This window comes from Cololabis saira, chromosome 11, assembly GCF_033807715.1.
Source record: "Cololabis saira isolate AMF1-May2022 chromosome 11, fColSai1.1, whole genome shotgun sequence".
Taxonomy (NCBI): Eukaryota; Metazoa; Chordata; class Actinopteri; order Beloniformes; family Belonidae; genus Cololabis; species Cololabis saira.
In genome coordinates this window covers 21411432-21428463 of record NC_084597.1, presented here as the reverse complement: position 1 = coordinate 21428463, position 17032 = coordinate 21411432, and the positions used below count along the sequence as shown (strand labels likewise).

At 43.6% G+C, this 17032-nt stretch overlaps 1 protein-coding gene across 2 annotated transcripts in view; it reads left to right on the top strand.

Moving 5' to 3' along the window:
* Positions 1 to 17032, top strand: part of ttc28 (tetratricopeptide repeat domain 28) — a 145375-nt gene that overhangs the window by 52430 nt on the left and 75913 nt on the right. For both annotated transcript variants that reach the window (XM_061733978.1, XM_061733979.1), the window contains one exon: positions 15214 to 15361. In XM_061733978.1, coding sequence (XP_061589962.1) covers positions 15214 to 15361 — 148 coding nt within the window. The remainder of the gene's footprint in view (positions 1 to 15213; positions 15362 to 17032) is intronic.

The window sequence follows — 17032 nt, the reverse complement described above, 5'->3', positions numbered from 1 at the left end:
GTTCCGCGTTAAATCGATGCAAAGCCTACGGGGTCGCCGCATACCCTACGCCGCGTAACCTACGCCGTAGGTTCTGCGTTGGTGTAACGCGGAACCATATATCAGCCTTTATTCTGGCGAGATCTGAAAAGACTTCGCAACAACGGGCAAACGAGTGATTATGTACATTCACTGAGTGAATATTATGAAAGTAAAATATATATTTTTCGCTAGAAATGTAATCAAAACGCATTTTTATGCAGAAACTAACTAAAAATATTGATTTTTATTCACTAAAAAATAAGAAATGTCCGCCATGTTTTTTTGTTTGATTCAGTCTTCAAATGATGACGTAAAGCATTATGGGACATTTTCTCAGGCCCTCGGTCGCGAAGTCAGCATCTGAAATCCCTAGCTGTGAAGGGGTAGATTCATATACACTACCCCTCGAAAAGTCCACTACCCCTAGATGCAAAGAGGAATTGGGACACCACTACCCTCACAGGAACGCGCAAAATTTAGGGGTAGGGCTGAAAAGTAGGGCTAGGGGGTGTATAGGGACTGGCCCTTATTCATGACCAAACAAGGAAGTTGAAGGGATCATATTGAGGGAACCGTAATATCCAACTGGCTACTTAAATGATAAAGGTCATTAACCTAAAAACAAGTTCCTGCAGTTAACAACCACGACAGCAGGAGTAGCGGAGGATGGCTGGACCGGTCATGTCTTGATTTGTGCTGCACGATTTAGGGGAGGCCAGTCCACCGTTTTTATTCAGATAAACATGGATCTGACACCCGCTCCGTCTCCTGCACCCAGTGCTGCTTCATCCAGCGCTTCTGATGTTGGCAAAGCCAGTGAGGTCAACCAAACAGACAGCGGAGCAACATGTTACCCAGAACCACTCAGTCACGCCTCCTGACTCCTCTACCCTTCGCTCAACTCAGCACCAGGCGCCAGGGAGGCAACAACTGGGGCCAGAGCAAAGCTATCTAGTCCAAGATAAGAGGGGTTCCTGTTTGTACGTCACAAACCTGTGGATGATGTCGCAGAGGGTTTTTTGCAGTTGCTCTTTTACAGTTTACACCCACAACACAAACATGGACAAGCAGAAGTCAGCGGGACTAATGGACTTAGACTGGATTGCCTGGCGTGATGTGTTGAAACGTCTGCACAGAGCGGTGAGTGGAGATATGCAGAGACGCAGCCAGATCTTCAAACTGACCTCAAACTCTTTCCAGGCAGGTATACTTACTCCGTCTGGGTCAGAGATCACAGAGGCAATCAAAGTGTCGCTCCTTCCACTGCGGGAGCTCAAGCAGCAGCAGCTGCTTGAGTGACAGCCTAATTACCCAGTGAAAGAGATGCAGCCCTCCGCTGCGCTGCAGTTAACAGGATCAGAAGGCCGCGTGTCCTCCCAACTTCCCCTCCATGCATATTTTTCCTCTGAAGCACCACTGTTTTCATGTGTTTTGTGCTGAGGGAGGTAGAGATGGTGTCTGATAGTGTTTTCACACATCAAGGGAATGACTTTGGGTTCAGAGAGCAGAGAGAAGAGAGAGGCAATTTCTTTTGGTCTCTTTCGGTGTGTGTCGGAGTTAACGTGGAGTACGTGTTTGTGTGATGGTGAGATCGCCTCGTTTAATTCAGACCGACTCCGCGACCCCCTCTGGTCCTCTTACACGACCTGAAATGTGGGAAGCACTTCTTGTGGTGCACGTGTTTGTCTGATGAAGGTGGGGAATGTGCTTCCTAGAAGCCGGATGGGTTGAAGGTCAGGGATCAGGTGTTGGAGCAGCTGCTGTGAGGAGAGTTGGAGCTCTTTAAGCAGGAAGAATGCGTCAGCTGCACCTTCATGCCAACTTCCAGACATCACATTTCAAAGGGATGATGGAGCACGTTGACACTCTGAGCAGCAGCCTCTCCAATGGACGGCTTTGATTCTCTGACCTTGACATTAATTTGTAATTCATACTCTCCGGTTTGTTCTCGTGATTATTTATCTGTAAACAAATAGTTGGATGTCTTTGCCACCACATATTTGGCCAACCCACCAGAGGATGTGAGGCACAGATAGCAACACTGGGAGTATAATATCTTAATTCTCTAACAAATACATTCGTTGTTTGGAAGCCCCTCCCCCTTGATCACAGATGAACCGAAGGCTGTTGAGTATCTTGGGAAAAAGTTTCCAAACAGGTGGTCACTATTATAGAATTGGAGATAATGTTGACGACAAGTCTGTTTCACACGAGGAAGAAGCGTTCTCCTGTCAACAAACTTGGGTGTTGGGGTTTGGTTTGCTAGGACCCAAGTGCAGGAGACAGAGGGAGGCTGGAGGCAGGAGTTCTCAAAAAACAAGGGTTTTAATCCAAAAAGGCAAAAACAAAGCGCTGCAGAGCAGGATTAACCAAAAACCAGGAACAGGAAAAAACGACGAGGAGACATGGAGGGAGAACCAGTATGGACCGACAGGGAACAAAGGAATGACAAGACAAGATATACTGAGGGGATAACGAGACATGACGAGACACAGGTGCAGACACAATCAGGGCAGATGGGACACAGGCGGGGCAAGACAGAAACTGAAAGTCACAAACTGGGGGGAAGTGTCAAACCCTTACATTGGGAATAAACCATATTCAGGCCCTGTTCAGTCAACTGTCATAAAGTCAAGCATTCAACATGCTTTGATGAGGCCCGTAGAGTCTGAGATATTGCCCTTGGGCGGCCTTTGGGGTTCCTCTGAGCAGAGTTTCTGTGGAAGGTGGAATTTTTTTGACCATTGAGTGAACTCTCTGGGTTATCCACTTTCTGGGAGGTTTGTCAACTGGGCCTTGAACGAGTCCACTTGGGAGTTATCTTTATCAATGTAGAACGTTGAACTCAACATTATTTTAAAATGATCTTTAATGCCTTCAAAGGTTGGTGGACAGGAGCAGTTGCTGTACAATCATTGCTGATGTCTTTCCCTCTTGACATTGTGTTAACACATATCTGAATGTGTCTGAACCCCAGACATGCAAACTACCAAAACATCTGCTTTTGTAGAGTTTAAGGGCTGATAATTACTGGCCCTCTTAAATCTTATAAGATTTAGGGGGTGCTTAGTGTGCCCACGCATTTTTCTTTGGCTTCATTTTTGTTAAAACAAAACAAACAATGGCAAGGTAAAAAGGAGGTACCAACTTTTGCATGTGGCATCTCTGTAAAACCTGAGACCTGAAGCGGCTGAACCACTTCCAGCTCAGCCGAAACATTTCCCGTCCGCCGTTGTTAATGAAGGCGGGAGTCAACTTTGCACCCAGGTTGTTTACATCAAACCGACGGCGACATCCAATCTGCCGGCTCCAGATAAATTCAGTGGCCCCCCCCGACACACGCTGACTCTGATGACCCCTGAGTGTTTTGGTACAAACTAAAACACATAAACACAGAATAGAAACGCTGCACCTGAACAAGCTTTTTATGTTTTCGTAAATATAATTCAAAGCTTTGCGCCTCCCTCCCCCACAAGTCAAACACATATTAAAGTGCACAAACTCGTCAGGCCATTCTAGTTCTGCAGGGCCATGTGGAGGGGACCTACAGCTGGCTGTGTCACATCTTTATTGGTCCCAAGGGAAACGGTGGTTATGGTGGCTCCAAGTCAATTATTGGATATGAGTCGGCGTCTCAGTGAGACTGTGATTAATATTCATGCACCAATATACAGGCGGTGGCCGGTGCTCATGTGTTTGGGGACGTTGTACAAATCCTTTCATCTTCTCTAGTCCACATAGGCAATATGAGCGTGGTACCGGTTTCTAGAGAGACTTTATGTGGTTTTTCAGGGACAACTTTTTTTCAGCTTTTCCTTTCCGGAGGGTGGTGTGTTTTTTTTTTTTGGCAGCTGGAACATGTTTCGTCTCTCAAACAAACCTGTCCAGTTATGAAATGTTGGTAGATGGTTGAAGAAGTAAGATAAGTGAGATTAATGATGTCACTGTTATTCTCTGTTACTTTTTATGCCCCTATAATGAAACAATCCAGTTAATAATTTCCTTAATCACCTCACACTTGAAGAACAGATGTCCGAGTAGTGGTCCCTGTGGAACTGATACTCCAGCCATTGGCTTGTCTGTGCTTGACGGGTGGATTTTACATTAAATAACAACATTCAATCAAGGACATTAGCTCTACCATCCAATCGATATGCAGGGTTTGAAATCCTTGAATGTGAAAATTGTTTTAGACAATAACTGCGGTTGGCTGTCAGACCCTAACCCTTGTTCCAGCTGGACTTGATGTTTATCACTGTGTGATGTTACCTGCTGCCAAGTTTCCATCCAACTATTAACTAGAAAACAGCAACTTCTGCACTGATGAATGTTGACTTATCTCTGCGGCCCCAGTAAATACTGCACGATCCTTCCAGAATGAGACTTGACAAGCTTCTACTGTACTATTGTAGGTCGCTAAGATGACTGATCTGTCGGAAACCAAGATAACTACAAGCAAAAATCAAATAACAGACCCGTAAATAATCTAGATTCTTCCTGAAATCAGTCAAAAAAAAGGCCTCTCCGTGTTGATGTAGAGCAGCAGCATCTCTCCGTGTTGACTCACCCTCACAGGTTCGAATGACTTCAGCAGCTCTTTGTTTCTTATCTGTACCGGTTGATGTGTTTCCAGGTTGCTGTAAAGCATTAAATCTAGAAGGAGGCATCCATAATGCAGATTCTGTGTTTTTAATGACTCCTTTGGACCCTCTCGTCCTCTTAAATAATGATCTCACTCTTCAAGCTCCACGACTCACTCGGCGGGTCATTACGTCAGCCGCCGCGGGAGATGTGGGGTGTGAGCGGAGCAGGGCCAGCCTGCTGGTTTCAGTCATTAAAAAAAGATCCTTTCTTTTAATTCATGATGCTGTACTTTTTTTTCTCTGTTTGTATCTTTGTTACTGATGCACCTGTTGAACTTTCCAGTCTTTATTAAGGCTGTTGCCTCACATCCAAGCAACACACTTATTCATGACTGTAAATGTTTATTTCCAGTTGAAAGTTGCAGTTGGTTGGTGTGTTTTTGTCAGATTTTGATAATAAATAGATAAACTACTCTGAAACAAATCCATTCCTCTGCTGCCACTTGCAGGTCCACCAATCCAGTGGTGGACAGTAACGGAGTAAATTTACTTGAGTACTGTACTTAAGTACATATCCAGAGGATTTGTACTTTACTTGAGTATTAGATTTCTTTGGTACTTATTACTCTTACTTGAATACATTTCCAAGACAAATATTTTTACTTTTACTCGAGTAAATTTCTAGGAAGGCTGAAAAGTACTCGTTACTTTCAGGTCTGCTCTTTTTTCTTCTTCCCTAAAATCCTATTGGACACAAGCTGTTTTTGTCAAAGGAGGAGACCTATCACAGTGCACGCTCTCCACTGGGATGTACGTAAAGCGGAAATACGCCAAGCCTCCTCAAAACGATACCGCCAAAGTAGCCTGCGTTTGTCAAGACAGAGCCGCAACAAATCAAGACTGCAGGTTTTATATAACATTGTGGTTCTAAAAGCAGCACATCAGTGCAGCTGGTTTCAAAGAGTTAATTCTCAGAAACAAGAGTTAAAAGATCCTTAAATTAATTTTGAAAAAATATAGTAATTTACTGATGTGGAAAATAAGTAATTTACTCTTACTCTTAGTCTTACTTTTACTTAAAGTAAATTTAAAAGCATTTACTTTTGGATACTTAAGTACCTTTAAAAGCAAGTACTTTTCTACTCTTACTCAAGTAATATTTTGACTGAGCTACTTTTACTTGTAACGGAGTAAATTTTGACCAGTAATATTTGTACTTTTACTCAAGTACTGGGGTCGAGTACTCTGACCACCTCTGCACCAATCAGAGCCAGAGGGCGTGTTTGCAGAATGTCCATCACAGAGCGCAGCCTCACGCTTTAAGTAAATGTTTTACCGACCGCTTGACAAAGACTAGATGTGAAACAGTTGTACGAGGTTTGACATCTATTTAACGTATTTACCTCCAATTGTCACGTTGTTTTATTCTCAGTTATCGGCTCTCTGACCCCTCTTGTTTCCGTAGCAAAGTAACATACAGCTCAGATGCGCGCCCTCTAGCGGGCGCAGCGCTTTCCTCTGCAGCAGGGCGAAGGAGGAGGAGACGGGTATAAATGATGGATGTAGCCAGTTGCTGGAGAGATCGGAGGAGATGGACTCAAGTGTGAAGTCACATCCCAGTGGTCACCCGAGGAACTGCATCTTCTCTTACATCCGTGTTGCCTTCGATCCGGAAGTTGGAATGTCTGCATTTGTTCAACGCAGATGAAAGTTAGTGAAGAAGAAACAGGCACTAATCCAGGTTTCTGAGGCAGCATCCATCGTGAAGTCTGATCCTGGAGACAACCAGGACTTGAACTGTTTCAGCAGCCAGTGGGATGTTAACGGAGCCTCTTATTCCTTATAATTAGAGTTTAGGTGAGTTTATATGTGGTTGTTGAGATTTTAGAGCGAGGGGTCAGAAGTTCAGCAGCGCTAATGTTGGTTCAAACCGGATCAGAGCTGGACTTATGCACCAGACAAATGAAGGACCATTCTTCATGCTTCTTTTCTCCTCTGCAGCCTTTGCCAACACCGACCTTCACGTTCGGATCATGTGCTGTGTTTGTCAGCTCCATACTCCGTCTGCATCCTTCCTCCATCTGTTTTATCCTCTAAACTGAAGCGACAACAAAAGCAGAGGTTAAATCTAATTTTCAGATAAAAAAAGCTCTGAAGGTTTGGCGTGTTTGTTTTGAGGCAGATTCACTGATTTCCAAACTCATCAATCTCCATCATGTCTGGTTTATGTGAGCCCCTCTCGCCCGGCCCCGCCCCCTCACTGCCACTTGTGCCGCCATCTGTCCTCGATTAATGTGACTTATGAGCGGTAATTGAAACATCTGTTCGTCTGGTGAGCATCCTTCGCTGCGTCCGACACCTCCATGGCTGCACCTCTCAGACGCTTCTGTGTTTCTGTTCCTTCTCCAACGGGTCGTCAGCACGTTGGTTCCCGACTCCGATCCAGACGTCTCAACTAATGACTTTAAATCTATAAACTCAGACCAACGTTGTATGGTGATAAATTTCTCAGTCAAGAAGTCAGATGCTGATTATTTTTATTTAACAGTTTTTTGCCGGTTTGTAAAAGTTGCTCTGTAATTCATCAGGTATAATTTTTAAAAGCCACACATTTACGCATAATTGTGGTTGTGGTCAACACCTCCTCTTGCGTTGATCGACTGAAGGAGCCGGGAACCACGAGTTTGATATTTTTAACAAGATTCATCAGTGATTGACATCTTTAACTGGTGACTTTTGATTCAGTTTTTATTGTCAATAATCTATATTATACAAACCAACATTGTCTCCTTTGGAAAACGTAATAAAAAAACTTTGAACATTTCCCCAGACTGGACAATGGACCTCAGAGGTTTGTAATCTTACAGCTGCAGCTTCACCTGCGGATGAGACGTGATCCGTTTTGTTCTCAGTAAACAAGTCTGAACGGGTCTTGTTAATATGACTATTTCTACCTGGATGCACTGGGGCCTCGTTTTTCTGTAGCGACACTTGAGACGAGGATGTTGGGATAGATGTGCTCTTTAGCTGGTAGATGCCCCCCTGAGTTCTCCAGCTGTTGTCTAACCGTGTTTATCTGCTCAGCTGGTCGTGTGCGCTTTTTATTTTCTTGAAAGCAGCTGCCTGCTGCAGATGGAAACGACAACGTGAGTGCAACAGGAGTCAAACGGAGTTAAAAAGCTCCGCGAAGCTGACGGGAGCAGCACATTCACGTAAAACCTAATTAACTCAGCGAGCCACCTCATTTACATCGCTGTTTGACAAACCATGAGGCTCGACAGCAAGAACTACTTTTTGAAACGTTGCTTTTATTTATTTAACAGAAATGAAGCAAAAAGGAACCAAATCATGTGGGCAGTACTGTGTACCCCACGATGCAGCATCATGTAGATCCTCCTTTAAGTGTAATAACTTGACGTATTTGTTTCCGGTATGAGTTTATGAACTGATGATCACCCGGCTGCAGCGTACCCTATTGAAGCAGGAAGGGGGTACTTAGTATTCCCCACACTTGTTTTTATGTCTATTTATTTCTTTATTTAAACAGAACTCCGTACAGTGAAAAAAAAGTTTAATGGCATAAATTGTTTAATACTAAGATGGAGTTTGATTTGGTCATTTATTGATTATGTTTTTAGACAAAAAGAGGAGGCACTAACTGAAGTCTTGTACTTTTTATTGATCTATTCACTTTAACCGGCACGGAGCTGTCAGCCTGTGTTGGACGACTTGTCCAAGAGCTCAACTGGGAATCGCTGTTAAACCTGCAGACCTGAGCAGCTGGGCCGTCTGGAACCTGACGGGGCTGTTAGAGATGCTCTGCAGCACTGCAGAGAGGGCGTGTTTGAGTGTTTGAGAGGTGTCAGCGGCGTGTGTTTGTGTTCTGCGTCTGTTTTGCAAGCAGAGTTGCCAGTAAAGCAAAAGGGCGGGGGGCTCTTCCTGCTGTCACTCCACGTCTGTCTCTGGCACGTTTACAACCCCTGACAGGATAAATGTCTCAGACACACACCTGTTCCTCACCTATTGTGCTGCACGCTTGCTACTCAGACGCGTGCAGAGATAATTCCCACCGTTGGGTGATCATAACCTTCCTCTTCTGATGTAATCATCTTCTCCTGACTGAAATTATCTTCCCAGGAGCTTCAGGATAGATATAATTGTTCAAATGTGACATACTGCACCTCAGTGCTGCAGACAAATCTGCATGTGGGTGACAGGTTTGAGGGGGGAGTACTAAGCAGAGGTAGGCAGACAGGTGGGACGGCCATATGTCACCGTGGCTATGGGCCCGCCTCCTCATCCCAGTCTGGCCCTGCTGTTCTCCTCTCCAGCCTGGATGAGGGTCAGAGGGCAGGTGGCTGTCTCTCCCTCCTCAATTTGGACGCTTGGCATCGATGCCGGGAGCTGAAACAAAGCGGTTGTCCTACTTTCTGACTTTTTCAGCCAGTATATTCAAAATTACTTTGCAATGATTCCCTCGCTGCATAATTCTTGTTTGAAAGTAGTGAGTATGAAGCTTTCTGAGCCTTTGATATTTGTAGTCCCTCATTTAATTGAGGTGTTTTTAATTGTTTTGGCATTGTGGCTAATGTCTTTGTTGGCATTGAAGAACATCTCTAGTTAAGTTCTTCAGCAGTTCAGGAGCCTCTGGTAGACATGCTTCACAAAGCAATTGCAATTAACAATCTTCCAATCAAATAATATTTTTTTTAATCTTCTCCATTGTGCAAGATTGTTTTTTCAGTTTTTTGTTTTTTTTTGTGGCAAGAAATTCAAGGATGCACAGCAGGCCCCATGTACACATGCTATCAATATCATGCCAGTGTAATCTGGTTAAAAGTGGACAGCACCCATTCAGACTTGGGTATAAACATGCGTCTCCACGGACAACCTGCGATCTCATCTCATCTCACCTTTGCTAAGACCAAATGCGTTGTTGTTTTTTACCTTCAGAAGGCGGCAGTGCACTAAACTCCACCAGGGGCCTCATGTACTAAGAGTGCGTGGATTTCAACGTGAAACCGTGCGTGGAATTTACACATACTCAAAAATTCAGATGTACAAAACTGTGTGTACGCTGAAATCCACGCAGGTTGCTCTGTACATACCAATCAGCATGGATTTGAGCGCACATGGGGGAGCACAACACTCCGCCCTGTCTCCTCCCTCAAATACATACGTTTGAATATGATAATGAAGATAATTATCCATTAAAAACCGCTCATCCTAACAAGAAATGTGCAAAAACAGGTAAAACAAATAAAAAAAAACTTTGGCTGTGAGCTGGAATAAATAATTTATTTAATAATAATGACTTTTATTTATATCGCGCCCTTCAAGGCACCCAGAGCGCTTTACAGAGATCATTATTCATTCATACACATCCTCACTGGTGGTGGTAAGCTACGTTTTGTAGCCACAGCTGCCCTGGGGCAGACTGACAGAAGCGTGGCTGCCATATCGCGCCAAACGGCCCCTCCGACCACCACCAACATTCATACACATTCAAACACATTCACACGGGGCATTTCTTCTGATTTAAGCTGCATTGCATTATTGTTGTTCTTTGCTTTTTGTTGTGTTCCGTGAAGAGTTGTGGTTTTATTATGATTGTACGGGTTTGTGAATGTTTATGATCAGCGTTAGTGCATCATTACACCCTGATTTTCTTGTTTGTATTTTAAGAACCGACCTCAGAATTTATGTTGGTGGATGAAAAACGGCTCCTCGTTCAGCTTTATTGTTGCACATATTATATACTGACGGATTAAGACCAATGTACACGTTTATTAAGTCCTACACATTGTGGATGTCCGCGATCACCTCTCTCATAAGTATAACAATGTGAACAATATACATTTATATTTAAAACATGAAGCATCACGATCTGATTCCTCCGCTGCAGAAAGACAACTTGTGCCAACGTGATTATCGAGGTGCAAACGTGAGAAATAAAGAGCAAAGTTGCTTTAACTCAGTGTTGCATCCGCAGGAGGAGAAACCGGTCTCGGTCCCGGCCTCCATAACCGGAGAAACGCTTTCTGGAGTCCTGCAGCACCTGCAGCTGACTCGATATCAGACTCTGAAAGTTGCCTAAACATTCAATAAAAACTTTATTCATCATTGCTGAATCACATCAGTTCGTACCAACCAGGTACGAACTGATGTGATTCAACTTTTAGGATCTGGCTTTAATCTCCAGTATTCGTCCCATACGGTCGTCATGGTGACAGAGATGTCCGACCTGTAGCAGCTCCAGCTGAAGCATCATGTTGGTCTGAACCGGAGCAGCTGGTCCAGCTCAGGGCAGAGATCCAGGAGGATCCTCTTGGTACCTAAACCAGCTGATGGGCCAGTCTTAGTCCTGGACCAGCAGATTAGTGTGATCTGATGCATCAGCAGGTTCCTCTAACGGAGCCAAAGCTGCCATCAGGATTTGTGGGTTCCATCGTTGAGCTCCTGCCTTTAGTTGTATTTTCAGATCATGTGGTTGATTGTTTGTGATTCTTTGTGACATCCGACCGTGAGCGTAGGAAGTGGCGTACGTTTTTTGTGCGCCGCACGTTTTTGACATGAGGCTGAAAAAACAGAAGAAAAAGAACACCTTTCCTGTTTGTCGAACTTTAAAAGCAGAACTAATTTGTGGTGTGCTGTTAGTTGTTATGGCTCCACTTTTTCTGTTGTATGTCCTTTTGTCTACTAAGAAGATTATGTTATGATGGATGCCCTTCAGCGTGGCCCAGGACGCATTGTGACCACAGACTGGATAAGAAGAGTTGGACAAACCCTCCATGATGTCACCTACACGTTTTCTGAATACTGCTTTTGATGCCTCTTTTTCCTAGTACTGCATGTTGCAAGTGAAGAGAACATGTCTGGGAAGCTTACTGGATCACGCCCACTTTATGTCAATCACAGTTAGCTATTTGAGCTTAGCTGCCTTAACTTCAGCTGATCCACAGCAGAGAAACTGCAGAGCTGCCAGCAAACATTTGCTGCAGGACCTTCTCTTTCAAACGTGGTTTTGATGGGAAAATCAGAAATGACCGCCACGTTTGGTTAGCACAAGCGAAACAAAGCTTATTCTCTTTATTATATGAATGATTATGCTCCATTAGATCTTTATTCACAACTCAGAAATTAATACAGTACTAATCATTAAGTAGTAAAAGTGGTGACAGCTAATTATTGGCTGTGGTTGCTGCCAATCAAAAGTCCACACCCCTAATTATTGACAAATGTATTGCTCTATATAAATTTACCTGATTTGGTAAAAAAGAAATGCATCGCCTACAACTCTACAGTTCCACCTGGCCCAGTTCCAGCTGGATTAATCTCCTAGTGCCCAGTAGAGGAACCACAGTGCTGGATTCATACCCTCGTGGTCCACTACCAGGTTTAAATAGCTAGAACAAACCCTGAACTCAGTCTGTGGATGTGTTATAAGCACTTCTCTGCTTGGGTTTCAACCACCAGGACAGGGGACATCTGGATGGTTCCTTGGGTTTGTAAAACTAGCCTCTGCAGGACTTCAGACTGTAGTAGAAACAAGCATCTGATCAGACTCTGCAGCTGGACTTCAGTGACAACACATCACATCACAGGTGACAAAACCTGAAGGTGGCATACCGGTACATGTGCTTAGGTTACCATGGTAACAGGAAGCTGAACAGCACATGTAACCGGTGCTTTCATTGTATTCTGAAGGCTTTGTGTTGTCAGATCAGACTTTGTGTTTGACAGAATATAAAAAGAATATAAAAAGATTAAAATCACAAACAACCTCCATAATTACTACAAATGATTGGCCTCCAGGTAACACGATTCTCTGATTTTGAATCCTCCAACCATAAACTTCTGTCTTCTAAAGTAAAGTAACTTGAATGAATGCCTGTAATCAGCTGTTATGAATTATTTTCCCCCTTTCTGACACATAACTGTTTAATTTCAATGGGTCATATTTACCTATTTGACATATTTCCAAGTCGTGCAGGTTTACAACAGTGAGCTGGAGCTAGAGTTCTCTGCAGATCTGCTTGTGATATCACTAGTTTTGCAACAATGCTCGATAAATATTCCGGTTTTCCTCTTAGAAACAAGCTCAAGCATAACGTTTAAGATGCTTAAACCAGGCGTTTCTCTGAGAACTGAACCCATTGGTCCCTTTTCTGTTTTTGACCTTTGGTTTTAGTAAAAAGCTTTAGGATTAACCATGTTTTAGTGTCTCCGGTGTGTGTGATGAATGTTTTCAGGCGTGTGGCTGCAGCTGTAATTAGCAACCATTTATCCTACTTTGAGTGACCCAGTGGCCTGTTGACATTCAACGGTGACACGAACACACCGAGAACGTCCCATGTTTGGTCAGACGCAACCCCGGACTCAATTAGTTTGAATGAATCTGTCTGAAGACGAGGATGGGACAAAGGCGGTGCAGCAGCAGAAAGTGGCAGGCGCGGTCCGGCCCAATGCGTAATCTCATTCCCTTCTTTTTTGTCTTCATCCACTTGCTGTCAGAACGGATTACGTTAAATGGGAAAAGGGGAGGGCAAGATGATAGAGGAAGGGGTTAATGGGAAGACGGACGATGTTACAGGGAGGTCAGAAGTGTCTTTGATTGTCCTTGTGAGTTTGAAACTCACTGAATGAAGTTGGAATGGTTGTGACAATTTCGTGAGGTCTTAAAGAAATATCTGTGATATGTTTTGGTCAAAATACCAGAGGTACAGAGAGACGGCTTCTTCTTTACGTCATGTTTTTACAGCTCTGTTCAGAACAAACAGCCGTTTGAAATAGTTAAGCCGAAAGGAGAGCTTCTGCATTTGCTGGTAGATGTTCATTCCTGCCCTCATCTACGGTCACGAGCACTGGGCAGCGACTGAATGGATGTGATCATGAATACAAGTGGCTGAATACGTCAGGTAGTTGGACTCTCCCTTACATACGGGGACAAAAGTCCAGTCTTCCGGGAGAGAGACAGTACATGTCGAGAGGAAGTGCTCTGCAGCTTCCCACTTGGAACATGTGTTGGTCCAAGTCCATGTGAACTTTAGGACATTTTGTTGTGAAAATAAAAAAAGTTTATTTTTTAACTGAACGAATAGTTCCTGGAATAAAATGATAAAATGTCAGTGTCCTTCCGATATTGATGCTAAAAATCCTTTCTTTTTTCTGATGTGCTGTTTCTTTTGGCTTGAGTTTTTGGTTTCAGAGGAAATAACCGTCTGGAGGCTATGAAGTATCCTGCTGTAACGAGTTTGAATGTTGTTAATTAAATGGTAGTTAAATGGTCACCTTTCCTCAATTCTTCCGTATGGCGTCCGTATTAATGGTGCCATCGGTGTAAACCGGAGTCAAGTTCTCTCGTCTGATTTATGTCTGACCTGGCAATAAAGCTTTTTCTGATTCTGATTCTGATGCTGCTGTACTATGGAGCCAAATCAAGGCCAAAAGTTTTGCTAATTTGAAAATAAAATTTGAACCTGAAAATTCTTTTTTACAGTTTCAATTTTATTTTTTTCAGTATCAGATCTTTTTTTCAGTTTCAAATCTTTTTATTTCAGTTTCAAATCTTTTTTTCAGTTTCAAATCTTTTTTTTTCAGTTTCACGTCTTTTTTTTTCAGTTTCACTTCTTTTTTTTTCAGGTTCAAATTTTTTTTTCAGGTTCAGACTTTTGGCCCCGATCTGGCGTGGGGGGCGTGGCATCAACTGAGAGGGGCGTGGCATCATGAGTGACAGCAGAACAGAGAAGGCGGGGGACGTTCCTCAGTCATGTTGCCTTCAGGAAACGTAGGTTGCAGAAGTTATCAGTAGAAGTATGATTCAACACTGTATATACACCATATTCACGTGATTGGCAGTGGAAAAAACTGATATTAGTGACACATTTCTGTTTAAAAAGCTGTTTTAGACCGTACTTGGTAGTATGTAGAAGTGGGAAATGTCAAACTTTAAGGTGTGGCTGTTGAACTGTACAGTCTGGCATAGTTTATTGCTTTTATACTGCGATTGGTGCCAAGTACGGTCTAAAACAGCTTTTTAAACAGAAATGTGTCACTAATATCAGTTTTTTCCACTGCCAATCACGTGAATATGGTGTATATAGTGTTGAATCATACTTCTACTGATAACTTCTGCAACCTACGTTTCCTGAAGGCAACATGACTGAGGAACGTCCCCCGCCTTCTCTGTTCTGCTGTCACTCATGATGCCACGCCCCTCTCAGTTGATGCCACGCCCCCCACGCCAGATCGGGGCCAAAAGTCTGAACCTGAAAAAAAATTTGAACCTGAAAAAAAAAGAAGTGAAACTGAAAAAAAAGACGTGAAACTGAAAAAAAAAGATTTGAAACTGAAAAAAAGATCTGATACTGAAAAAAATAAAATTGAAACTGTAAAAAAGAATTTTCAGGTTCAAATTTTATTTTCAAATTTGAAAAACTTTTGGCCTTGATTTGGCTCCATACTGTACGTACTTGTTGTAATTTGTGTGCTTTAAAAACACTATAAAAGCATGTTTTTAACGCTCCCTTTACAGTTATTGGAGAAGGAATCCGAAGGCTGGTTAAAAGTTTTAACAAACTGATGACAATTGTTTTTCCTTCCTCTGCAGGCTTACTTTCGTCAGGGGGTTGCCCTGCAGTACCTGGGTCGCCATGCCGATGCCCTGGCGGCATTCGCCTCCGGCCTCGCACAAGACCCCAAGAGCCTCCAGCTGCTGGTCGGCATGGTGGAGGCTGCCATGAAGTCACCGCTCAGAGGTACGGTGTCCTGCACTTTTCTGCAACGACAGAGGCGCTCTAACGCGCAAACACCAACTCTGTTGGAGAGGGCCTAGGAAACGGAAAAAAAGGGGAAAAAGTTCCTCTTGAAGCACAGGGTTAAAAGTAAAAGGCTTCCTGTGATTATTCACACCAATCCAAGAACCGGTGACATCAAGAAAAGTAGGATGTAGAGAATAAATCAAACATGTTTGATTCAACAGAAGAGAAATGGAGACGCGTGTTCGGCTCAAAAGCAGCAGTGTTTCATCCCCAAACGTTCCCAGAGGAACGATAATCTATGAGAGGAGTTTACGCGATGTAAAGTTCAGAGACGTAATTCTGTCCAAAAAGCTGTACATCAAGTCGGATTAAGTTACCATAGTGTCATAAGTTCAATTCATGCGAGAGAAATAACTTGTAGCTCAGCATATGTCAAAACCTGCATGATGTCAGGAGGAAGAACGAGCGCCAGCTGTTAGCTTCTGGAAACCAAGAGGCACATAACTCCATCCCCGAGTGGAAAACATTAGGGTTCTTTGTCCTTTGTGAGTTTTTACAGGAGAATTCAAGATCCAGAATCATTTACTCTGAACTACGATACACGGCCCTGGCTGACTTCACAGTGACATCATCACATGTCTTGATCTCATTGGCTGCAGCTCAAGCTTCCAAATATTTGGTCTGTTGAGTGTCTGTAGATGGCTATAAGTAAGTTCTGCCTAATATTTGAGAGATCCTGCTGGATGTGTTTAGGGATGAAGTTTAATTCCCGCACTTCCAAACAAAAGAACTTCCCTGTAACAGCTGAGGACAGATGGAGCATCTCTACCAGTTTTACTACCCTGATTATTGGCGTGAAAAACCTTCTCGAGGCGTTTTATGATTAAATATTTACGAGGTAGACTCCAGTGTGTCATTGATCCACCCAGCGGCACTTTTATTTGCAGGTATCAACAGCATAAGAAGATGAAGGAAGAGCTCAGACAATCAGAACTGGATTATGTTTTTACCCTTCAGCGGTGCAGACTGGGAGCTCGGCTTCCTGGGCCTTACCTTCAACGGGGCGATCTAAAGCAACTGTTTATGCACAAACTGAGTTTCACAATTATTCCTTGTGAGGTGGAGCGTGTGGGGGGGTGTCCTGAGCTCAAGGCCAGCGTTGTTAGTTAGTTAATCTTTATTTCGCTCAATTTTAAGCATAAAAATCACTAATGGACCATGTTAATGGACCATCAGAGCCCCCGCGTATCCCTTTTTAGATCAGCAGACGTTAAAAACATGAAGAAGGAGACGCCGCTCACTCGACAGTCTGGCTCAGCTTGTAACCGAGTCCTGGGCGGTCGGATGCGTGGCAGGAGGTCGCTCTGCCACCCAGGGCCGCCATCGTCAAACATGATCTCCTGTAATCATCAAAGTCAAGAAGCCCCCGGTGTTGTTGGGAGTTGCAACGTTCTGGTGAAGGCCGGTACGCTTCACAGAACCCGGGAGCTGCAGGGTCAACGTGGAAGGGGATGGGTGGGTCTCCAGAGGACTATGAGCTTTTCTGATCCAGAAATGTTGTGGTTTGTTTGTGTGTCTTGCTTTTTTTCCTGAAACTTTCCTGAAACCCCTCCTGGGAAGATTGTGTAATTATTATAGTTTGTATTTCCAGATTGTTAGTGATGTGAT